Source organism: Plodia interpunctella, chromosome 2 (genome assembly GCF_027563975.2).
Source record: "Plodia interpunctella isolate USDA-ARS_2022_Savannah chromosome 2, ilPloInte3.2, whole genome shotgun sequence".
Classification (NCBI taxonomy): domain Eukaryota; kingdom Metazoa; phylum Arthropoda; class Insecta; order Lepidoptera; family Pyralidae; genus Plodia; species Plodia interpunctella.
The window spans coordinates 4827676-4850199 of NC_071295.1; the positions used below are offsets into that span (position 1 = coordinate 4827676).

Sequence of the window (22524 nt, forward strand, 5' to 3'; positions counted from 1 at the left end):
TACTTTCTTCGTTTAAAATAATATTACATTTGATTCATGTTACGAAAGTTATGACCAATATTTATAATATTCATTGGCTCGAACTTTTCATTAGATAATTTATTTAAACACTACACATTTATGCAAATAGATTTAATTATGCTGTTACTTACTAATTAATGTTAAACAGACAGAGCCTCATTTGCACTAGTGTCCAGTCTGTCATCTGCATTGAGAAAATTATAAGCAAATCTTCTTCTAACAAGTGCCATAGTATTTTAACTTATTAATCAATATATATTTGCATTTCATTTGCGTTCTTCGGCAGCGGTAACGGCGGTGGTGGTAAACGTTTACAATTCGATCAAGAATTAGTGATATCATTTACTCCTGCAAATGCATTACAACTAATATCTTAATTTATGGGATTGCTTTTTAAAAACGAGTTTGAAAACTTATGTTTTCAAAGTCTAATTTTTTAACTTCCAAAAATATCTTGTAAATATTCAACTTTCCATACATATATGGTGAGACCGATGATCTGTTTCATTTATATGATCGGAGCAAATAAATTTCAATCTTGTATTGTAGTTTTATTTGGCCTATTTTGTAATCCAAACCTGCAGCAAAAAGTGTTTGTTTAATTTATGGGATTGCTTTTTAAAAACGAGTTTGAAAACTTATGTTTTCAAACTCTAATTTTATAACTTCCAAAAATATCTTGTAAATAAATATTCAACTTTCCATACATATATGATGAGACCGATGATCTGTTTCATTTATATGATCGGAGCAAATAAATTTTAATCTTGTATTGTAGTTTTATTTGGCCTATTTTGTAATCCAAACCTGCAGCAAAAAGTGTTTGTTACCACCTACCACCACCTAACTCCTCCTCGTTACGGGAACTAAGAAAGATACTAGTTTATTAAATTAAATGCAAATTCGATCAGCATTAAAATTTATTCAATTTATTTGTGCATTTCGAAAGTTTGTTCATTACAATTAAAACTATTCATAGATTATCCCTGCTTAACGGCTTGACTATAACTGTATGGTCTTATCGGACTACCTTTGCCCTGGCTGTCATAGAAATTAACTAGCTGTTTGACGGTGCCGGGCCCTGGAGTAGTTAACGGAGTAGGATTAGCTTGAGGCTTCACTTGAGGTTTTACTGCAGGAGTAGGTTTCGGAGTAGGAGCCGGCGTGGGTGCAACTACAGTGACTATTGGTTTCACAGGCGGTTGCGTAGGGGAGACTGGGCGAGGTTGAACATTTGTGGGAGACGGCGGCTTCGCGGGAGAACTGGGCGGCTGTTGTGGCTGGTTCACCGGAGGCCGTGTCCCCCCACCACCCTCCATGTTGATAAAGGCCAAATTCGCATTTTTGTCGACAGGCGTATACGTTTTACGGCCTGAAAAATATTTCAAAAAGTTAGTAAGCTATAAAACATTTTTAGATTTTGCAATATTAGAATCCATTTGACGAAGCTTGTGACCTTTTGACGAAGCATGTGGTGGATGCATAATATTACTTCCTTTATTACTAAGTCATTTTTATTTTAATATTATATATATTGCTCTCACTTATATTTACAACTTTCGATCATAAAGGTTACAGTACGTATCGAAACCGAAGCCCGAGGCAGACTTTCAATCCGTAAGGTGACCAGCATTAACAACAGATATGGATTAATAATGTACTTACTCTTACATAAATCTTACTTTCTCTAAATCGAAAAATTTATTGACGTATATAATTCTGATAAAATATGTATCATAGTTACTTAATAAGTACCTACTCAATCAAAAATGTTTTACAATATTTTCTGTGCAAATTTCTATTTATCGTTTGAAAATGAAAGACAATAAGTATACTAGAGTAGAGTATACTGTTTACTACTAAAGTAAGTCTTGTTAGTTACTAAAGTAAGTATAGTTTAGACCCTAATCTACTAGACGTCTGTTGTCATGAACTGGGGGCCGGTTTATTGTGTACTTACATTGTTATATTACTGATAAAAAATTATACATAAATTTATATTTAAAAAATGGTAAGCCCTTCTGGCATAATAGGGACCAACACTGTTTGAATGAGTTTCTTTCGGCATTTCTTCTCAGCAGTGGTCGTTCCGAAATGCTAGTAGTTTGAGCCTGTGAAGGCCTAATTTCTGATTTGATTTTGATTGAAAATCTGTGTAGTAATTTTTGAGAACAGACAGATAGACCCGGCACAGGAATTTATTTATAATATTTAAGTATAGGTATAAGGATAAGAATTCTGTGACTTGTTATGATGGAAACACTTTGTGATTTGTTATTGAATCGTTGGAAAACTGTATATATAAGCAAAGTCTGTGATTACATAAACATATACAATGCAATTAAGTGGAAAATACTTACAACGCAGAAAACAACGTAAATAAATATAAGTACTTACATTCCACAGAGCAATATAAGCACAACAACACAAGTACACCGGCCTTCATCATGTCCTCTCATTAAAAGCAATCCAGCAGCTTCCTAGATGTAATACTGACTGAATGTAGGCAATATTTCGACTGCGATACACTTCGCCAAGTCTAAACTTGCGCGCTCGGTGACCTCAGCAATGGCCTCTGCGATAAGTATGTTCTCGGTATAGATTAACAGGTTTTTGAGCCATACAATAATAACAACAATTTGTTAATGTCTTGGAACTATGTTAATGTTTGTCCTTCTTTTACATCAAAATGAAGCGTTAGATTGACATGATTTTTGGCGTAATATAAGCTAATGGTGGTAAGCTTTTGGTGCTAATAGTAGATAATAAATTAATACTAATTTATAATTTACTCCCTCAAATTATACCAGCGTATATAGTTAAGTATAATCAACACAGATCCTGATAATTTTGAACAAGCAATGCTTATGCAAATTGTTATAGTATTTTTGTCCAAAACTCCATACCCCATCTAAAGTGATGTGTCGATGTTGATCTACGGACGGTGCTGGAAGCCGCTCGATGCATAAAACATGACGTGAAGTTGAGATTTTCCCGGCGCGGGCGCACGCGATTGTTGCATTTCAGATGCGCGCTCGCCTGCGACCGCCAGGTAATGTCTCTTTTCTGGCGACTTTCTTTTTTTCTTAGTACGTCTATTAATATGAATTATCATCCTATCAAATAGGATTCTGGACAATTAACAATAATAGGAATTGGTACATTTTCTATTGAGGTACCTACTAATATAGAAAAAGTAGCTACTTCGTTACTGTGTATTTTTATACCATAACTATTATTTTTATGTAAGTTTTCCGGAGTAAATGTAAAAACTTATTCACGAATCATCCTGATTGGTGAAAAGCACATGATTTTCATATATCATTCAGTATTTTATTACGTTCAACACGTTCAAATAGAGAAGCAGACACGCAGCGCGAAACTACCTAGATACCTTCAATCAAATGGTCTTTATTTATTGGTTCATTGACATGGAGATGAATATGAATAAATAGCTTTATAAATATGTATTTTGAAACCGGTAAGATAACGGTTGTTTCGCTGAATTTTGATATCTACCAGTCTTTTTGGCTGTAGGTACCAACATTTCTCATTATAACAGTCTAGATTAGTTCAGTAATTTGAACAAATAAAAAGAAATTTTCATATGATGAAGCAAAATCTGGAAGTCGGCAGCGCTAGACTGAATCTCAATACCGCACCATATCTACATAATACCTACAAGTACACATGACCAGGGTGACGTAAGCCAGAGGTCGCACGATGCTGCCGGGCCGGCGCGGGCGCAGAGATCACTAGTGCGCCGTGATCCCAACACACTCAACGTACTCATTCAACACTTGACCATGAAAATCACGTTTATTTTCCTGTTTTGTTTGGCGGCGACGCGCGCTGACGACCTCACTCATGCTGCTGGACAAATCTTCAACCAAATACTACCAAACCTCATCACCAACCAAGTAGCCAACGGCGGCCAACAGGGAAACTCAGCGTCGAATACTCTGTCGCAAATCGGGACTGTAGTCGGAGGAGTGGTAGACTACGCTAAGAAGAAAAGTTACGATGACCTCCTCAAACAGGTGCAGGACTCCACGACTGACGATGACCTGCTCAGGGTGAGCGAGGAGATGTTCAACGCGGATATAAACAACGCATTCAACTACATTCAGATCAATCTGCAAGGCAAAACCAGTCCCATGTCGAAGACCGACGAGGCACAATCGAAGTAAGTCACTGTGGACAGGCATGTTCATTACCACCGCCTGAATACCGAGACGACCGGCCATTTATTTATTAAACGTCACGCTAACGATCTAGTAGATATAAAGTACTTGCTTATTAACTATATTACCATATCTTGCGAAATGCGATATTAGCCCTAGAGTCTAGGGCCTAGACAGATGAGATTAAAATACTTATACCTACTTAATTTATCGTTGATGATGAGTTTAATCAACATTAAAATATAACATCAGTAGGTAATCATATAACATAATCAAATTACTTCCATAATTAATATCCATCGTTTTAGCTACCGCTATACCAACATTCATAACACTCACAAACTTTACAAGATGAAATCATGCCTCGTACAATGAAGTCATAGGTGATTAGCATAGCATAAACTTTTGAATTGCGAAGAACCTACCAAGTTTAGAGTCTGATAAATTCACTCAAAGTTAATTGTACCAAATGATTTAATGAAATCACAGAATGTCTTTTTTAAATACTTATAAAAAAGAAAGTGAATAGGTATAAAATATTATAAAAAAGTGAGGTGCCAATGTTATCAGTAAAAAAAAATCACCTCTCACTCCCTATTTATTTAACACCTAATACATCAACTTGATTATGATAAGTATAACTTATACTTATAATATCATTTAATATAATATGAACTATTCTACAAAAACAGATAAAGTCTCAGTAGGTTACTCAGAATTGGTATTCTAGGTCGTCTTATTTACCTAATTAGGTTCCTAGAGTCCAGATAACCCATTTAAGATAACTAATAGCGGTTTAGTAATTATATATATGCATTGTATTTTAAAACTTATATAACTTTCTTGTTTTAGTCTTCTGAACGTGCCCGAAAACGTATGGAATGGACCTACTATAAGGCCTTTCGTCGCCCTGTTCGATAACTACCACAAAAATGTGATTAGACCAGAGTTCGTCACACCAAATGTGAGTTAATATGTATATTCAAATGAGTAATACAAACACAAATATATATATTTTCTTTTAAAAAAAATAAAGTTGCCAGTGGAAGAATTATGTGTCAGTATAAAGTAAACAAGTAATCACTTACAATCTGCTATATGGCGGTAGTCGTAAGTCATGTCAGATACCTTCAGGTGACTTGAATAAAATCTGACACTTATTAGTAATAACAACTCGCTAAAATAGGATTTCGAATTTAGGGACCAATTATTTTTTGACTAAATGTCATATGCCACAACGTCACATACCTAATCTACATACTTGGTAAAAAAATATCGAGTTAGCATCAAATACTTAATTGCAACTTCATATACACAATGGAGTTCACCTTTATTATAATGTGAATGATGATCTCATGTTGCAGGAGGAAACGGAACAAGTCACATACATAAACACTATACTGGCTACTGGCCCTATTAGGAGCCTCATGACTTTCCTAGTCAGCAAAGGTAAATCTACTTAATATAATTACGAACCTTGAGTTGTCAATGTTCATACCTACAAAAAAAAGTAAATACGTGATTTTTTTTTTCCTATGGGTAATGAACATCAGGTGGGTCCTTTAACAAACTACTTAGTTTTAGTACCTACTTACTTTAATTGATGAGTAGTACATTCCATTACCACAATCGCAACACAAGCTACACACGCGCACATAGCTAAAATGCCATGTATACCATTAAACCATTGGTGCTAGTAGATTGTTACATATTTCCTAACTAATAGAGCAAACTAAGTATGTTCTGGTTCCGCGCGAGTATGCAAAGTTGCCTTCAGTTTGTCATTCATTCATTGTTGCCGCTAGCAATGTAATGTATGGAGTATTTTTTTACTACAGAAGTATTTATTTATTGGCTTGACCAAAACAAACAATGCCCACATGAGGACAATGTTATCGATAGTATTTTCCACCTTCAAGAAATATTCCCAGACACACCTTTAGCCTCCTTTCACTACAACTTGTTACATTTTATATTAACTTGACGCTGACTTAGCTAACTTATTCCAGAAAGTCCGGACAGCTATGCCATATATAGAGTGAAATAGCATTTTAGTTCACTCTGTAACACACGCGCATAAAATGAATCAATCCATGTCTTACTGCAGGGAGGTACTAAAACTTGGTACTTTTGCATGTGGTCAAGGGTCTTAGCAACAACATCACGATTGTGTAATAAGCAGGTTTGAAATCTAGTGCCTACAAAGTATAAATAATTAATAAGTAGTTGGAAAAAGTCGGCAACGCCTGTGTGAAACAATTGGTTTTACAGGCGCTGATGGGCTGTGGTGACCACTTTCCATCGGGTGGGCCACATGCCTGTTTGCCATACACATATTATTTTTTGTTTCGCATAAACGATATTGATTATATGTCGATATTGACACATATATCCCTTAAATTGATGTGTATACCTATCTCAGGTCTGACCCAACTGAACGAATACCCTGAGCAAGTGGAACTCCTCAAAAAGATCTGGTTCACAAAGTACGCCCGCCACTGGACCGGCCTATGCAAATGCAGCTGCGCCTTCGAGCAGATCTTCATGGCTGAGCTCAAATCAGACACCGTACTCGGTGAGTATACTTACCTCCGCTTGCTATTTATGATATCGTGAAGGCTCGTGAAGGTTATGGTATCGTGAAAAGTTAAATAAGCGTGAAAAGTTAAAAAAAGTTAAATATGTAGGAGTTGGTACATACATACATGGTTGGTACATAGCTTTTTTCTAAAATATTTATTGATAATTTTAAACTAGATTTTAAACGATGATTTTCAATCGAGATTTTTAGAACGAATGGAACCAAAGAAATTTACCATTTCCAGCTTTTTTTAAATTTAAAACATGGAACATACAAAGGCAGCGGCTGTTGATAAACTACAATATTGTAACATTTTCTTTTTTATCGAGTTTTTCTATACCAAATTGTTCGAGGCGGAATTAAATTCTATTTTTAAAATTCACTTCCCATCCTGAGAGGTAAGAAAGTTGTAAAGGAGTTTTTCTACAGAATTTTTCCCGCCCGACCGAGGATGGGGTTCCGTCGCATCTCCCAACCGCAATTCAGATCAATCAAACATTATGCTATTTTTTATATGAGAATCGATGACATACTTTAAATAATACTAAAGAATATGCGCTCAAAAATACTAAAAGACAAAGAAGCTCAGATTATTAAAGGCGCAGAATTGCGAGGGGGTGAATAAATCATCTCACCTATAATGATGATTTTATAAATGCCCTTAAAAAATACATGTATGCAAGGTAAGATTCCATACGTTGCGCGCACACGTGCATGCATGTAAATTGATTGATTTATGTTTGAGCTCACCGACATCTGGTTCTTGAAAGAAATACTTATAGGTGCGTGGTCTCTTATACGAGAAAAGTTGTAGGTAGATACCTAAGGTTATTTATTTTCTTCGGGAAACTTTAGTGGTTATAGGTAACTTAATTATAAAAATATTATCATATATTGCAGGTACTTGAGTTACAAGATAAAAATAAATATAGTACTTAGGTAGGTACATGTGTGATATCGTAAACAATAGGTACCTACACTGATGTATCAGTTTACATTATCAAGACAATAGCAGGAGCAAACCTACGCACTGCCAATTATGATCTACTTTGACTCACAGACTAGACAGACGTATCAACTTATGTTCCTAAATAACAGACCGACCCATTACATTACAACCATTGTCTTTAATAACCCCAAATGTAATATGCATTTGAAGATATTATACTCGCAAATAGCTAAGAGCAACTCCGCTAGTTTCAGTACCACCATGCGGAGGTGTGTTGTTACGATTTGCTAACAAAAACTAAGCCTTATCTCAACAAAGATACATAGGATGACAAGTTACATTTTGCAAAACGTGCATTTTTCACAGATAGGTATTTACTTACTGTGCACTTTTTAAAAATGAGAACTGAGGAAAATATGCAAAACAAATCTAAATTTTTGAAATGACAATTAGATCAATTTTTTGCATTTTACCCTCTTCCTATTGCTAGCTATGTTTAACCATGGAATAATAAACTTTTTTTTTTATTTTTCCGTGCTATTGGCTACGGAATAATAAAGTGCTATTAACAATACCCCTATTTCTTGAAATAATCACACTTTAATATTGACTTGTAGGTCTGCACAGCTGGTTGTTCTTTGCCAAACGCGAGTTGGACCACAAAGCGAACTACCTCGGGTACATCAACAAACTCGACCTCGCTGGGGTAAGTAGTTTTTTTACGACTTCAGTAATGTTTTGTTCATTGATTCGTGTAAACACAGATATTTTAACAAATAAAACAAAATACGGTTCAACGAGCGTTGTACTTAAATACATCAAATAATTAAGTACATATTATTTGGATTGATTAAGTACATATTAATAAGTTGGAGAGCTTGTGCCCATACCAAACCCATTAAAATATATTTTTATATATTATAATATATTCAGAAATGAGAAGAAAGGAGAAGAACCCACAGCGATATTGATATAAACTTTTAACACAAAAATCGATTGACTATTACAGAAAGGCATGATACTGAAGCAGCACTCGATCCTGTCAGAGACTAAAGACGCGCCAGAGGTGACAATGTTTGTGGGGACTTCCCCCGAACTCGAGACCGCTCTATACACGCTATGCTTCATGGCGCGCCCCGACAGGCCCTGCAACCTCCGTTATAACAACGTCAACTTTAGCATCCAAACCAAAACCCTTACTGCAGAAAACGTTAAGCTCATTGACACGGCTTACCCTCAATTCTAATGTTATACTGATTCGATAAGAATGTTTATATTGCTAGAAATACAGTATTAGCTTGTTTGTCCACCATGGCGAGTTCAACGTACATTACTGATTTTCCCTGGCGGTAATACAAAGCTCATAATAATCTGCGCAATCTACGTTAATTCGCGTCTACATTCGAGACTCGCGAGGTCGCCGATAGTGTATTTTTAGCAAACCTAAGTTTATATTTATTTATTTCTTTATTGCATCAAATGATTAAGATTCGACTGAATAAATCATTTACTCTTATCAAAATTTATTCGAAACGATTGCTGTAAAACCTCTGTCACGTGTAAACTGAGAATTTATACTTTTAATGTATTAGTTAAATGTGTTTATATTTTTTATACAAGATTTTTTACTTATAGGATGTAAGTATAAAGAAACAAAAATCTTGCACAGTTATTTTCTTATCCAACAATCCAAAAAATAAATCATATATAGAGTAGTGTAATTTCGGCGAATTGTATATCTGTTTCGAAATTATTGTTATCGATAGAAATGTCGCAGGTCATGTCACGACTTCAAGATAATACAACGAATAAGATTAGTAAATGGGGAATAATATAAACACAAAACGATATTTTCAAGACTATATTTTTATAGAAAACAGTACAATACGTATAACTGGATATTCGAATATTCGTCCGTGATGTGATAAAGATAACACAATTCTCAGTTTTGATGATAATTTTAATGATTTATTGTCTAGTTGATGACTCAATTGAGGATACAAATTTGTTATCTAAATATCAAGGACATAACAACTTAAATAAATGGGATTCATCGAAGTTTTCTTAAACATTATATCTAAGGAACTCTTGAATAGTTTGAATTAGGTACATAGGCAGTGGGTAACTACAGGTTGTCATAATATATTTTCATAAGAAAAAGATGCATTTGTTTGTTTATTATTTTTTCTTAATTTAGTAATGTACACATTTGGTTCAGATGCTGTTTTTTCGTATATATGTAAAGAATAACACAATAGTGGTTTTCAGCAAATCAACGGTGAATTGGATACCTTTCGTCTATTATGTTACTGTAATTTATCTACGTACTTAAATGAGGTATCTAACCTTAGTATAGAGCTCACGCTACTACAATGGCCACACAATTTCCCGGAGTATAGTTATTATGTAAACCAACTATTGATATAATTAAACTACGTATACAAATGACTATGATTAACACCTATAGTAGCTAGAACATTAGTTACATGTTCATTTATTTTACAGTTATTTTAATAGTTGAATAGTTGTATAGTAAAATGCTTCCGAAAATACTGAATCTATCGAAAAACAGTCGTTGGTAGTCGGATCTGTCGAATGTAATATAACAATTATAGAAAGCGTAAATGAGTGGTCACAATGCATTAATGAATTTTGAAAACCAGATACCGAGTTTCTAAGTCAAAATATACAACGAATTTATTTCACTACACTTATAATACAAACTTCACCATTAAACATCCCCGAATCTCAAATAGTTTCACATTTAGATCTAGTTATTTCAAAGTAAAATTAATCTTATAATGGAGGCTAACGTCAGAAAATTTGCCACAATTCTACGCTGACGCAAATAATTCACTTCTTTTAATTTTAAGGCTCCGACATTTTGCCAAAAGATGATTTTTAAATGTCAAGCTTTAGAAAGATACTATGAATTACACTAGAGCAGCAATTGACCATCTTGGACTGGTCAAGCGGCAAGGAAAATTTTAACGTTTGCATTGAGCACAACAGTGCTCATTTCCTGCGCACGTGAAAAATTCGGAGAATTCGCTGGCGTTAGCCCCCATTCAATACGTATTCGTTGAACGGGTTACAAATTGACAAAAAAGATATGTTTTTTACGACTAATACTAAGTTTACATAATTTTTTTCTAATAGGTTGTATATGTTTTAGTGGAATTTCGAAAAACCCTTCCAATATAAATAACAGATTTGTTTAAAAATATTTCAACATAATAAATTAGAATATAAATATAGGATTAATTGAGTCAAAATATATGGTACAACTACTACTACAAAATTAACAAACTTAACGTTTACGAGACAGTATTAAATACTTTTGACTAGAATATAGTTGGCTGAATACTTATATTCTAACATGATCTCATTTCTAAACAAAGAACACAATAACCCGATCTATATTAGCAAAACATTTGTAAAATAATTTGTAGATCATTTAGTTAATAATTGTCAGCAAATAAACATTTTATTTACAAACAGTTTATATAAATAAAAAATGATTGAAAATATTGTCTAAAAATACAAAAAGAATTAAGAAACTAATTACACAAAAGCAGCTTCTTGATAGTCTCAACAAAAGGATATTCATTTTTGCTTACCGGTAAACCCAGTTGTGTCCTAAAACTAAACAAAATATGAGCCATATTCGTGTGGCATGACTCCACGTCGAGGATAAAACGTATGTGTGAGTGAATAATTAAGTAAATTAGTTATATTTGAGGTGTAGATATCGGCAAATCTAAAGAGTCGCCGAGAGAAGTAGGTAGGGTTGTGGTAAGTCCGGAATACACTGCCGAACTGAGGGTTAAACACTGCCTTGGTGTTATTCCTGGAATCGATATAATTCCTAAAATGATAGCATGAAAAGATACAGGTGAGCGTTATTTACAGAGCCAATTGAAATACAAACAAATTTAGAATAGCAATTACAACATATAATCACAACAATAAATAATACACATTTAAAACAGTAAACAGTACAGTTTGGTTGTGTGTTAGGATCTTTGTTACTAGGATTTTGATAAAATTTCCTTTAAGCTAACACCAGCAAGCACCATCGCTAACCAAACCACAACTGCCTTTGTAGCAACATTTATGGCGCATAACACCGCAGACGCATGCCGACACAGTCCATGTCAGTCAACAGAGAAAGTTCGCAATACATTGGACAGATGGCGCTTATGGTTGGAATGAAAATACTGGATCGCGGTGTTGATATTCACAAGATAGGATTAATAGGTATAGTGCCTGTAGCGGGAGCTATGTGATATGTTCGACCTGAACAAAGCAAAGTGATAGATCTGCCCTACACATCTTCTAAATCTGTTCCTTTAATCTGGTATCTAACTAATAGGCCCAATCAAGAGGCCATGGAAAATTGTCCTCATGGGAAAAAGTAAGAAAAGGATAAAGATATCTGGCATCTATTTACTAACCTGAGCATGTCTCTCTCGGCCATCCACTCATTGAGCACTTGGACAGCTTCCGGATCCTTATAGTCCTGGTGGTCCTCTATCAGCTGCGTCAGCATCTGCAGCCAGTTCGCGTTCTCTTTGAACGATTGCATGTTCAACGTGTTGATCTCGTGCTGAAACATATTTAACATTCTTTGAGATGTATTTTTTTATAATCATGACCACTCAGGGTTATTGTTGAAATGTGCATGGAACGCAGGCGGCTCTCAATCTCCACGTATGTAAACACGTTGGGGGTAACTCAAATGCTTTTAGAAAATTTTACAAAGTACATATTAGAAGCCGAGTCAACATCCTAAGAAGTGGATAACTGCATGTCATCAAGTGACAATCTTGACTGCACTGGCGGCGTAAACCTCGCGTCAAGGCATTCGAACAAATGTATGAATCTCATTAAACTTTGTTGTTGGTCCCGAAGTACACTGGTGACGTTGTGATATGTGTGTATGAGACAATACAACCACACACCGTGAGCTCGTTGATGATGGCGCCGGTGCGCCAGCCGTGCTCGAGGCTGACGTCGGCGAGGTCGCTGTAGGGGTGATCCCCGAAGTACAGCACCTGGTGCCCGCTCCACCCCGTCAGATCTTGCAACTGTCTCACTGTGCCCTGAAACACAACCACCATCACAAATATAAGAAACATTCCTTATTTATTAACTAATTTTTAAGGTGCCTCAAACTGTGGTGTAATATACATAGACGCCATTGGCCGTTTTACTATAGTCCAATGCTGGGTTTCTTGATCGCTTGGCTATATCACGGAAAGGACTGCGCCTATCGATTTTTTAAATTATAGTTGTTATAGTATATTGGCTGATTTTGATGTAGGGTTGCCAGATCCAGTCTTATTGTTTAGATATAATTTTGGGCCACAAACGGATTCAAAGTGTCACACTAAATTCTGTGATCCTGCTAATTTCGAGCCATCTGGCCAAACATGCATTAAACCAAAATCTTATATTTTTAACAAAATTTAAATATATACTTAATTATACAAATATAATCTTCTCAAGACAAAATTCAGTATATAAGTCCATAATTTAAAATTCAGTTCTGTCCATAATGTCAAAAATACTAAATCATGTAAATCTGAATGCTTTGTGCTACGACACATCATACTTCAGTAATGGCAATTAAATTAGCGTACTTCGCAAAACACCAAATAGAGCAACCAAGAATAACAAGATCCTTTGTGTAAACAATCAGACAGCATCATGCGGTGCTACATTATATAATACATAGATGGTCTCACATACCTCATAATAAATAATTCCTTTATCGAGCGACGTGACCTTTTCCCATATGTGTGTATTGGCATTTTTGTCAAAAACTCGAATCGGTCTAGAAACTTCGGCGAAAAACTTCGGTTTATTCGCATTAACTATAACCACGTCAAAAAAATCTCGCCAATCTTGTCCCACTAACATCTCCATACCGGCATTACTGCAAATCACAATATAAAAGAATAATTAAAATGTTAATGTAATTAAGTTTCATTACCTATTTTTATATCCAAATGAAAATACATACTAGTAGACAGACTTTTTGTATACATATTTCTTTTTTTATATTTAGAATTATTTCCTTCACCTTACTTTATAGAGGTTCAATATTTCCTATATTTTCTGTACTATACTTACACAAAATGGAAAGGGCTATTTGTTACTAGGAACAACTTTTTATCACTATTCTGAAGCATTTGAAAGTACTTTCTCAAGTCTGGATTGGGCCTTATGTATTCTTCGACGTTTTGTGCCACTATCTTATGCATCAGCAGGTGACAACTTTGTACAGAGTTCTGAAATCCAGAAAATATTAAAACCAAACTAGTTCATCCAAAGAAGAATTTGTTTTGTCTGCATTCTTACTTTAGCTATTTTCAAATAATTTTACAGTGGGCCAGGGACTTCTTTTTTAAATCAATATAATATATAGAATGGGTTTTCCCGAATAATAATGACATGGAAAAACATTTTGCATAAATTAGTTTGTTTAGTAATAGTTTGATGCCAGTGCAGTACCAGATAAAAGGGATAAAATCATTAAGTTACCTTAACATCCAAAAATAGAATTTCAGGGTGGTAATCAATATGATTTCTAATAAAATACTCTGCTACATTACACAATAATCCCATTTCTGGCACAGAGAATAAATCTGCCAAATGTACCATCTTTGCTCGATTAGCCTGAAAATAAAAAATACAAAATTATGATCCAATTTATGGTAAAGACTAAGAAACTTATTTAATGAATCTCAGCCAATGTGGTGCTCTGCCTGGGAATCCTATGACAAGAGAATGAGATTTCTGTGGTACCTACCACAAAAAACACAAGAGTGGTTGTTTATGAGTACATTATATGGGATTATATTGTACTCCATACAACCCAATTCCATGGTACATCATTCTTATATATACAGCAAGTATTGCCTGTCTAGAATAGTCAACTATACTATATTAATGCTTATTGAAATGAATAGTATAATTTTAATTTGCCATAAATTCAAATGTGTAATAATAGCAGTAATATATTATCTATGTGTGTATTGTCTTAATGGGAGATAATGTATATATGTACACAGTACATCTACCCAGCTTACAATACATATAAATACATGCACACTTTATTTACAATTGTACATCAGTACATGTCACATGTGTACTCGTGTCAACATGAGGGGAGCACAAATGAATGATTGCCTACAAGTGCCGCTCATTAGACACACCGTCTAGCACACTGAATGATGATAGATAAGTCACTATACAATGTATACTTTGAAATATTCTATTCTTATCAGCAGTTAATATTTCATATAATTTTGAAGGTTTTCCTTATGGAATTTTGAACTAAGGAGAATCATTTGTAACATTCTGACAATTTAAAAGAAATAAAAATACAATTCTTTTTATGTAACAAAATCATAACAAAACTTACCTCTTTTTAAATTCTTTTTAAGGGTATTGAAAACATCTAGTTGCACATCGTCAATATGTATTTATTATCATAATAGGTACTTACTTTATGTGCTCTTATATCACCCTCAACATAAGCTATCGGTATTATTCTGTTTTTATACATTTTTAGCACTTCTTCAGTGGACACTGGTGTGAGTCCTCTGTAAACTGCTCCAAACTGAATTTGTAAAAATGAGTCCAGTTTCAGTAGTAGTCCTTTCTCAATATCATAATGCAGCCCTCTCACTGCAAAGTTGGGCTTGTATTCCAAGTCCAAAATTTCCGGTGGGTACTGGAATATTAAATGATATATAATAAATACAATAACATAAAATGAATAACTTAGTTATAGTGGACTTTTTGATACAAACAGTAGCTCATTGATATTATGAGGTTTGAGAAATAAATGGCTTTTCAAAAAGCATAATCTGGCAGATGATAAATATTTTGATTTATAATACATATTTAGATCAATATTTGAAGGTGTAAATGTAAAAAAGTCATAACATGAAAGATATATATTTTGTTTTGCTTACCTTATATTTTTCCAACAGAACCTCTCTACCTAGGTTGTAAAGTAAATGTTCCAGGGTAGGCTTGTAGTGAGCCAAGGTATAATCATAGTCAAATCCATATACCTTAACTTCTGAGAGGTTCAACTCATTGCAGGCAAAGACACCTTTTGGATTAACATCTTGGGGTAGTTTTTTGGCTGTATAAAAAATGAGTTATTAATATAACTAATGTACGTAAGTTACCACACGTGTAAGAAATATTTTGCCTAGTAGGTACACTATATTTAAAATAATATGTAGCTGTATACTCACATCTACATTTTAACTTCGTGCGGCAGTAAGCTTCTTTCAACAATTCCCGCGTTGAGTATTCTCGTCTTAAAAGTACACATTTATTAGATTTTATAAAGTAACCACGATTTACCCTCCTTATTCCTACGAAAAATGTGCTAAAAATGCTCATAATGACATAAAAGCATTCATAAAACTAAATGTATAGAAGCAGATTTTAATAATTTATTAGAATATTTAAGATAACGGGTTAATTAATGTTATGATAATAAAGACAAAAGAATATCGTTGCATAATAATTCAATAAAAAATACGGTTTTCACGTTTAAAATGCATGATTCTCCAAAACTAACTGGCTGGTGGACGAAAGGAACAAACGAACGAGCGAGACGAACGAGGCGGACGACTTGAGTTATTTGAACTTGACAGTTAGATGAAATTGACAGTTTTCTTGCGATGAAGCCGATGACATATTAATCATGACAATGGACAACTATAGGTACTACCAGACTTCCGATTGACTAAAAAACAAATTGTGTTGGTGCGCGAATTTTGACAAGACGTGGTTAACGTTTGTGCCAGGCATAAGCAAGTAATGTAGTAATGTAAACTTCGCTTTAACTTCTTCAAGATTAACGGGAGCTGTAATTCAATTCAATAAATGAATAAATTTAATTGCAAAATACTATTGACAACATTTTACTAAATATTCATTATATGCATCTAAGATTTAGAATATAAAGTTCTAGAGCGAGCTATCAATTCTGATCCTCTCGAAGAAACAGCCACATACGCAGGTAGGCAGGTAGTTACCTATGTTTACTATACCAGGAACCGGAAGTAACATATAGATAAGTATGTGGATGTGGAGGTATGGTGGAGGTGGAACAAATTGTCAAAGTTCATCAAAGAACTCATATAAAACACAAGTTCTTTGGTGTTCATATACTAATTAAAATTATAATCCTTTATTATTGACTAAATTATAAACAATCAAAACTTGTTTTTATTTAAGAATACAATTCATTAATCGGTAGCTACGTAAGGTATTATTACCTTTATAAATTAGTGTTTTGTCTAAAGGAAGGAATTTACTTATAAAGTATAAAAAGACGTGACAGATGCGAATTTGGTGTAGGCAACCATACAGGTACTTAGTCATTGACTTATTAAATGTACCTAGTTGATGAATTTTATTTACCAGCAATAAAGTATATAATGAAGAAGACAATGACAATCTCAGGCAAACCATGGAGTTTGCAGCCTCAGATTTATATGATTCATTATATGAATTAATTATATGCCTACTATACGATAGATTGAGAAATACTGCATTTTATGTTATCATCTGAGTGAAACTGTGTACTAATAAAATAACTTTATATGACAAACAGAAGATGCTGTTCCGTTCGTACCAACACGAACGGACTAATACTTTAGTATTTTTTCTGAGCATAATAGTCTAGATGGGTATGTAGAAACACTAATAAATACACACATTGAAATATTATTAAGTAAATATATTTACATACAGATCTATTTGTTTACTTAACTTTATTAGAAACATGTAAAAGTGGAACTTAAAGCCTATAGATTTATCCAACTTTGTGGCAAAAATATGGCATGATTGGAAATAGAATATTACAAAAATGCATTCGCGCATTAGAAGCAAATAAAAATATTATTTATAAAATTTATATTTGTGGAAAAGCACTACCAATTAAGTTTTTACTTCGATATCTGAATGTGTGTGTAGCTATATTGACATCCTTTCCACCTAATTTCAATTTACATTCATTATCTGCACGCGTAACAAAACATAGCGTATATAGCGCTATTTCGAGCTCAGGGGAAGTCCCGATGAACATGCTATCTACAGGCTTGTCAGTGCCTTGTTGATTGAAGTGTAATTTCATGACAACTCCTTTCTGAAATTATAAAAAAACTGTATTAGTGAAATGTGTAAATTTGTTTAAAAAACAAATATGTAATCTCACTAACAAGTGGTTAGTGAGATTAGATATTGTAAATGCGCATATTTGGATTTTAGTGTATGACGATGTTTGTTACAACATGTTATTACTATCTTTTGCCGAATCTAAACTTTCTCGAAGAGTCTTTAATTAGGTCATAAAGTTAGCTTTTAAAATATGAAACTTTCCAAAAAATCTAAGCGAAAAAAGTGTTCGTCTTGTAACTGGTTAGTTAAGTTTGATTATTAAATGGACGAAGGGAGAAAGTATACTTAGGTAATTTTAACTTTGATTTTTTTCCATAGTAAGATGTAGTTAAATTTAAAATATTAAGTAGGTACTTACATCATTCATTTCTTGGTATTTTAGATACCCTAGATAATTAACACGATTAGTAGATTCTTCCTTCGAAAAGTAGATCCAGTTATGCAATCCTGTAATAATACATAAAAATAAAGATATAGGTTTTATTACGCACATTTGCATGTATGTTATTCAAAAGTGCCAAATTATACAAACTCTAGAAAACTATTTCAAATAATAACGCAAAGGACAGTAAGTAGTAAGAAATTGAAAAAAACGTAAAAAAATGTCGTGGTTCCCTACCCTACCTGATACTTCCCCATTTTTGAGTTCTGAAACAAAAACATGTTCAAATCCGGAACTGCTGATTTTTCCTTTACCCCTCGAGTACAAACTGAACCATAACTGTTTCAAGAAATCTCTTTGCTGTTTAGGGTCTGGAGTTACGTACCCTGGAAACGAAAAAAATAGTGTCTAATTACAAATTCTTGTAAGATTATTTTGAATATCACGCCTTTAGCCATATGAAAATCATGGTGGCTTACATAAGGACACACGCGCATTAGGTCACCATGTTATGATTACGACTAATTGTTGAAATTGCTGCATATGTTCTGTATCGCTAATTTAATGAAACCAAAAACAATAGCCTAGGCTACTAAGACGGTAGGTAGGTGGTAACTAATACTCAAATTCAACTCAATTACCGTTTTCTTTTAAAAAGTTCATCAGATGGCGTATCACAGATGTAGACATTATTGCATCCATAAAAGCATTCTCTTCATTCTTTTCCTGTGAATCAATAAATTTGGTTTATATGCAATGAAATAGGTATATAAAGATGAGAAAAATAATAAATACCTATACATATATGCTTAAATTAAAATAAGCATAAGAACACAAAAGTTACCTGAGGCGTGACATATTCGTTGATCAAAGTGTCTCTTTCGTAATTGTCTAATAGAGGTACGAATTTTTCCACCGTTGGTATACTCCATACATCAGTTTTTAAGGTTAGTAATCTGGAAAATAATTTTAGAGTACGTAATCATCAAACAAAGATTACGTCAGTAAATCATCAGATAAGAATTGCCAATTGGTAAAAAAAAAACAACAAGTGCTTGTTGAGCATTTTGAGCAATGCATAAACCACAATTTGATATTAGACTGTAAATACTTACGGGCCAGGGGCTTTGTCTTCTTTAGAGCCTGAAGTAGTTTTTCCTTGATAATTAACTGTGATATATTTAGCTGCATTATTTGTATCTTTTCTCAACAGTTCTTCACTCATTATTTGTAAAACTGAGTCACTAGGGCCATTTTGATTACTTGCTTGATTTCCTTTATTGCTGTTATTGCTTACAATAGAACTTGGTAATACTGGATTTCCTGGACGAATGTTATAAGGTTTGGCTGTGGTTGCCGCGTTGGTTGGCTTCGATCCACTTACAACCGAACTAAAACTCAAGGGTTTTGGAGTATAACTAGTTGTCCGTGTCGGTGGCGTCACAGGTTCCATAGCATTAGTCGAAAAACTAGACACTGGATTCTTGTCACCGGTAGAACCTTGGAGAATGGAACTATAACTAGGAGCTTTTTGAGGAGTATTTTGACCTTTCCCTTTACTGTCGTAAAAGTTTATCAAATCTTTGACTTTCCCAGAAGTTGAAACAGTGGTTCCTGGTGTGAGGGTAGGAGTTTGAGAAGCTACGTAGTCTCGTTTCCCGGATGATCCTGCGGGAACAGTATTTGGCGGCGAATGAAACTTTTTAGTGGTGCTTTTTGTTGTTGGAGTCGGAAATTGAGGAGCTACATAGTCCCGCTTTCCAGATGGACCCGCATGAACATTATTTGGTTGCGGAGAAGTTTGAAAAGGTGACTTTAATGGAGGAAAGTCATTTTTTGCAGTTTGAGTGATCGAAGTTGTTGTTGATGTCCGCAAAGGAGGAAATTCATTAAAGTTAAGTGTTTGTGTATTTCCATTGTTTCCTGCTTGTGGAGCTTTATAATCTCTGTTCGGTTGATTTGGATTCGGATTACCTTCGTGTAGTAAAAAGTCAGTATTCGTATTATATTTTTGCTTTCCATAATCTAATCCTGTAATAAAAAATGAATCACTGTAAAATCCATATTATCCATACTAATAATAAAAATGCGAAAGTCTAAGTCGAATTTGGTAAGTATATACGTATAATTAACCCCTTTCAAACATAACTACCTAGGTACCTAGGTAGGTAACTATCAAAAGGCTATATTAGGGGTAAAAGATTGTTTTTTAGAAAATCATTTTGAAAACTTTGAAAAGACGACCAAGAAGACTTTATTAGGAGCTATTGCTCCTAAAATATAGTAATCCGGCATGGGTAAAAACAGTCATCACCAAGAAATATAATTATGCTGTCAGATGTAACTACTAGTCTTAGTATAGTTACATCTGATAGCAAAGCAGCATTAATAGCTGATGCAATCGCGAATAAACAGCTAAAATGCCCCGCGATCTATTTTCTTGGGTAATTTTTTATTATTATTTTTAGATTACTTAGGTAACACATTCCTTAATTAACAGTTTTGATATGAAAACTATATGAAAACATGCCAATCATACATAATGTTCAGTTCATAGAAGGATATCATTTCCTTTGGAAAATACCTAGCTAAGTGTAAAGCAACACTACTACTATCCTTGGGATTCAAATTTCGCGCTATTTAGATATTTCAAGATGTTTACAAGAAAGCTATTTTAAGTTATTAAAAGAACTGTGGTTGGAAATTATACTACTTAAAATTAAAAAATTACTTACCTCCAACACTCATAAAAAGAAGTATTTGTAAAAAAATAGAAACATTGTGTATGTATTTCTGCATTCCTACTTATTAAATATATTAAATGTCAACTTAAAGCTGTGCGCTTTAAATATCTATTTATTATAACAAAGACTAGATAGATAAAAACAGTGACCTTAAAATGGATCACCGCGAGACGACTTGATTACGTAGTTAATTTAAGTTGAATGGTCCACAACTAGCATAGATACTTGTTTATATTATTACGATGTCTATCGCAGGTTACGTATAGTTTATATCAACGTGTGAGTGTTGAACTTGTGACTAAGTTTGCTACCTTAAGACAACCAACAACAAAAAAATATCAATAATAAATAAAACTGTTTATTTATGGTTTATAAATGGTGAAAAATAATGACGCTTAATGAAAAAATATACTTACTTAATATGATTAAACTTTTCTAACATTGGAACTTTAAATTTTAATTAACTTGGGAAAAAAATATATTTTTTTTAATGTATGTATGTAAGTATACAATTTTTTATGTGAGGTACCTCATATATGATTTTTTGTAATAAAACTTCCCATTCGTCCGGGAACGGGAATAATCGAAATGTTGAACAATAATAATGCAGTAATAAAATTGTGTTCGCCAAGACTATGCTAACTTTGAGGAAGTCTTTATTAAACAATGGTATGAATATTATAATTTTGCCTTTGAGGGATTTCATGTGCCTACTTTTGTAGGCGCTTGTGACCAGTAGTACCGACTTTTCTCAAAATACCGGACATTGTTCTGTCCGGTATGACCGGTATGGCAACCCTATCTATGGACGAAGAATTTTAGTGGAAATTATTATTGATCTCTAACAATGCGGTCACAGCTGACAAAACGAATTTTGATGGCCACCGTTTTCGATTTAGTCTGTTAAAATTATTTTTATTTAAGAATAATTTAAGTTAAAGTACATTTTGTCAGTACCTATCGAACTTTACAAAATTTAGTCTTGACAGAAAAAGAGCAATCATACTTCAGCCTTTAGTAGCCTTATCTTTTTTTATGATAATAAATAGGGAGATTGTACTTTTGTCTATAGACAACTGAAGAAAAAGATAGATGACACAATTGACATTTGACTTAGTTGATTGATAATTGATATATGTAAAAGTGTTGCCACTACTTGAGTATACAACAATTTAGTTTTAATAGGGAGTATTACTGCACATTTATCCTGCCAGAGTACAGTACTGTATGTTAAGTCCAAAAAGCTTTGCCGCCTTTTGCTATGTCGATGTAGAAAGTATTTTTGGTCGTAAATTTGCAACAATATTGAAAATTAGCGCTTTTTGCCTCCATTGGCAATGTTTGTGTACCTTAGTTGTACCAGTAACGCCATCTGCGCTGAGATTTGCGTAATATGCCCTATTAGCAATGTGCCGTTTGCGTAATTTAAGAATGCAATGCATTCT

General features: G+C 33.8%; 4 protein-coding genes across 5 annotated transcripts; 1 reads left to right on the plus strand and 3 right to left on the minus strand.

Moving 5' to 3' along the window:
* Positions 1 to 923: 923 nt before the first annotated feature.
* On the minus strand, positions 924 to 2577 carry LOC128681855 (uncharacterized). Its single transcript, XM_053766119.1, has 2 exons — positions 2419 to 2577; positions 924 to 1393 (listed from the first exon to the last, which is right to left on the minus strand). Exons 1-2 carry the CDS (start codon positions 2468 to 2470, stop codon positions 1002 to 1004), a joined length of 444 nt encoding a protein of 147 aa, XP_053622094.1. The 5' UTR covers positions 2471 to 2577; the 3' UTR covers positions 924 to 1001.
* Positions 2578 to 2738: 161 nt separating this feature from the next.
* On the plus strand, positions 2739 to 13676 carry LOC128681854 (endoribonuclease CG2145-like). Its single transcript, XM_053766104.2, has 7 exons — positions 2739 to 2759; positions 3720 to 4207; positions 5058 to 5169; positions 5570 to 5654; positions 6628 to 6780; positions 8353 to 8441; positions 8745 to 13676. The coding sequence occupies exons 1-7, from the start codon at positions 2754 to 2756 to the stop codon at positions 8979 to 8981; spliced, it is 1170 nt and encodes a 389-aa protein (XP_053622079.1). The 5' UTR covers positions 2739 to 2753; the 3' UTR covers positions 8982 to 13676.
* Positions 9582 to 16796, minus strand: Nt5c (5' nucleotidase C). 2 transcript variants are annotated; one of them, XM_053766080.2, is made up of 9 exons: positions 16015 to 16796; positions 15724 to 15899; positions 15252 to 15479; positions 14285 to 14419; positions 13874 to 14031; positions 13490 to 13676; positions 12700 to 12840; positions 12193 to 12344; positions 9582 to 11603 (listed from the first exon to the last, which is right to left on the minus strand). In XM_053766080.2, the coding sequence occupies exons 1-9, from the start codon at positions 16163 to 16165 to the stop codon at positions 11381 to 11383; spliced, it is 1551 nt and encodes a 516-aa protein (XP_053622055.1). In that variant the 5' UTR covers positions 16166 to 16796; the 3' UTR covers positions 9582 to 11380. The 2 variants fall into 2 exon arrangements, with proteins under 2 accessions (XP_053622055.1, XP_053622065.1); XM_053766090.2 differs by having other exon boundaries at positions 9582 to 11585; positions 16015 to 16781.
* A 696-nt stretch (positions 16797 to 17492) lies between these two features.
* Positions 17493 to 21369, minus strand: LOC128681838 (endoribonuclease CG2145-like). Its single transcript, XM_053766066.2, has 7 exons — positions 21071 to 21369; positions 19451 to 20366; positions 19180 to 19291; positions 18977 to 19061; positions 18578 to 18721; positions 18312 to 18400; positions 17493 to 17921 (listed from the first exon to the last, which is right to left on the minus strand). The coding sequence occupies exons 1-7, from the start codon at positions 21132 to 21134 to the stop codon at positions 17688 to 17690; spliced, it is 1644 nt and encodes a 547-aa protein (XP_053622041.1). The 5' UTR covers positions 21135 to 21369; the 3' UTR covers positions 17493 to 17687.
* Positions 21370 to 22524: the final 1155 nt, after the last annotated feature.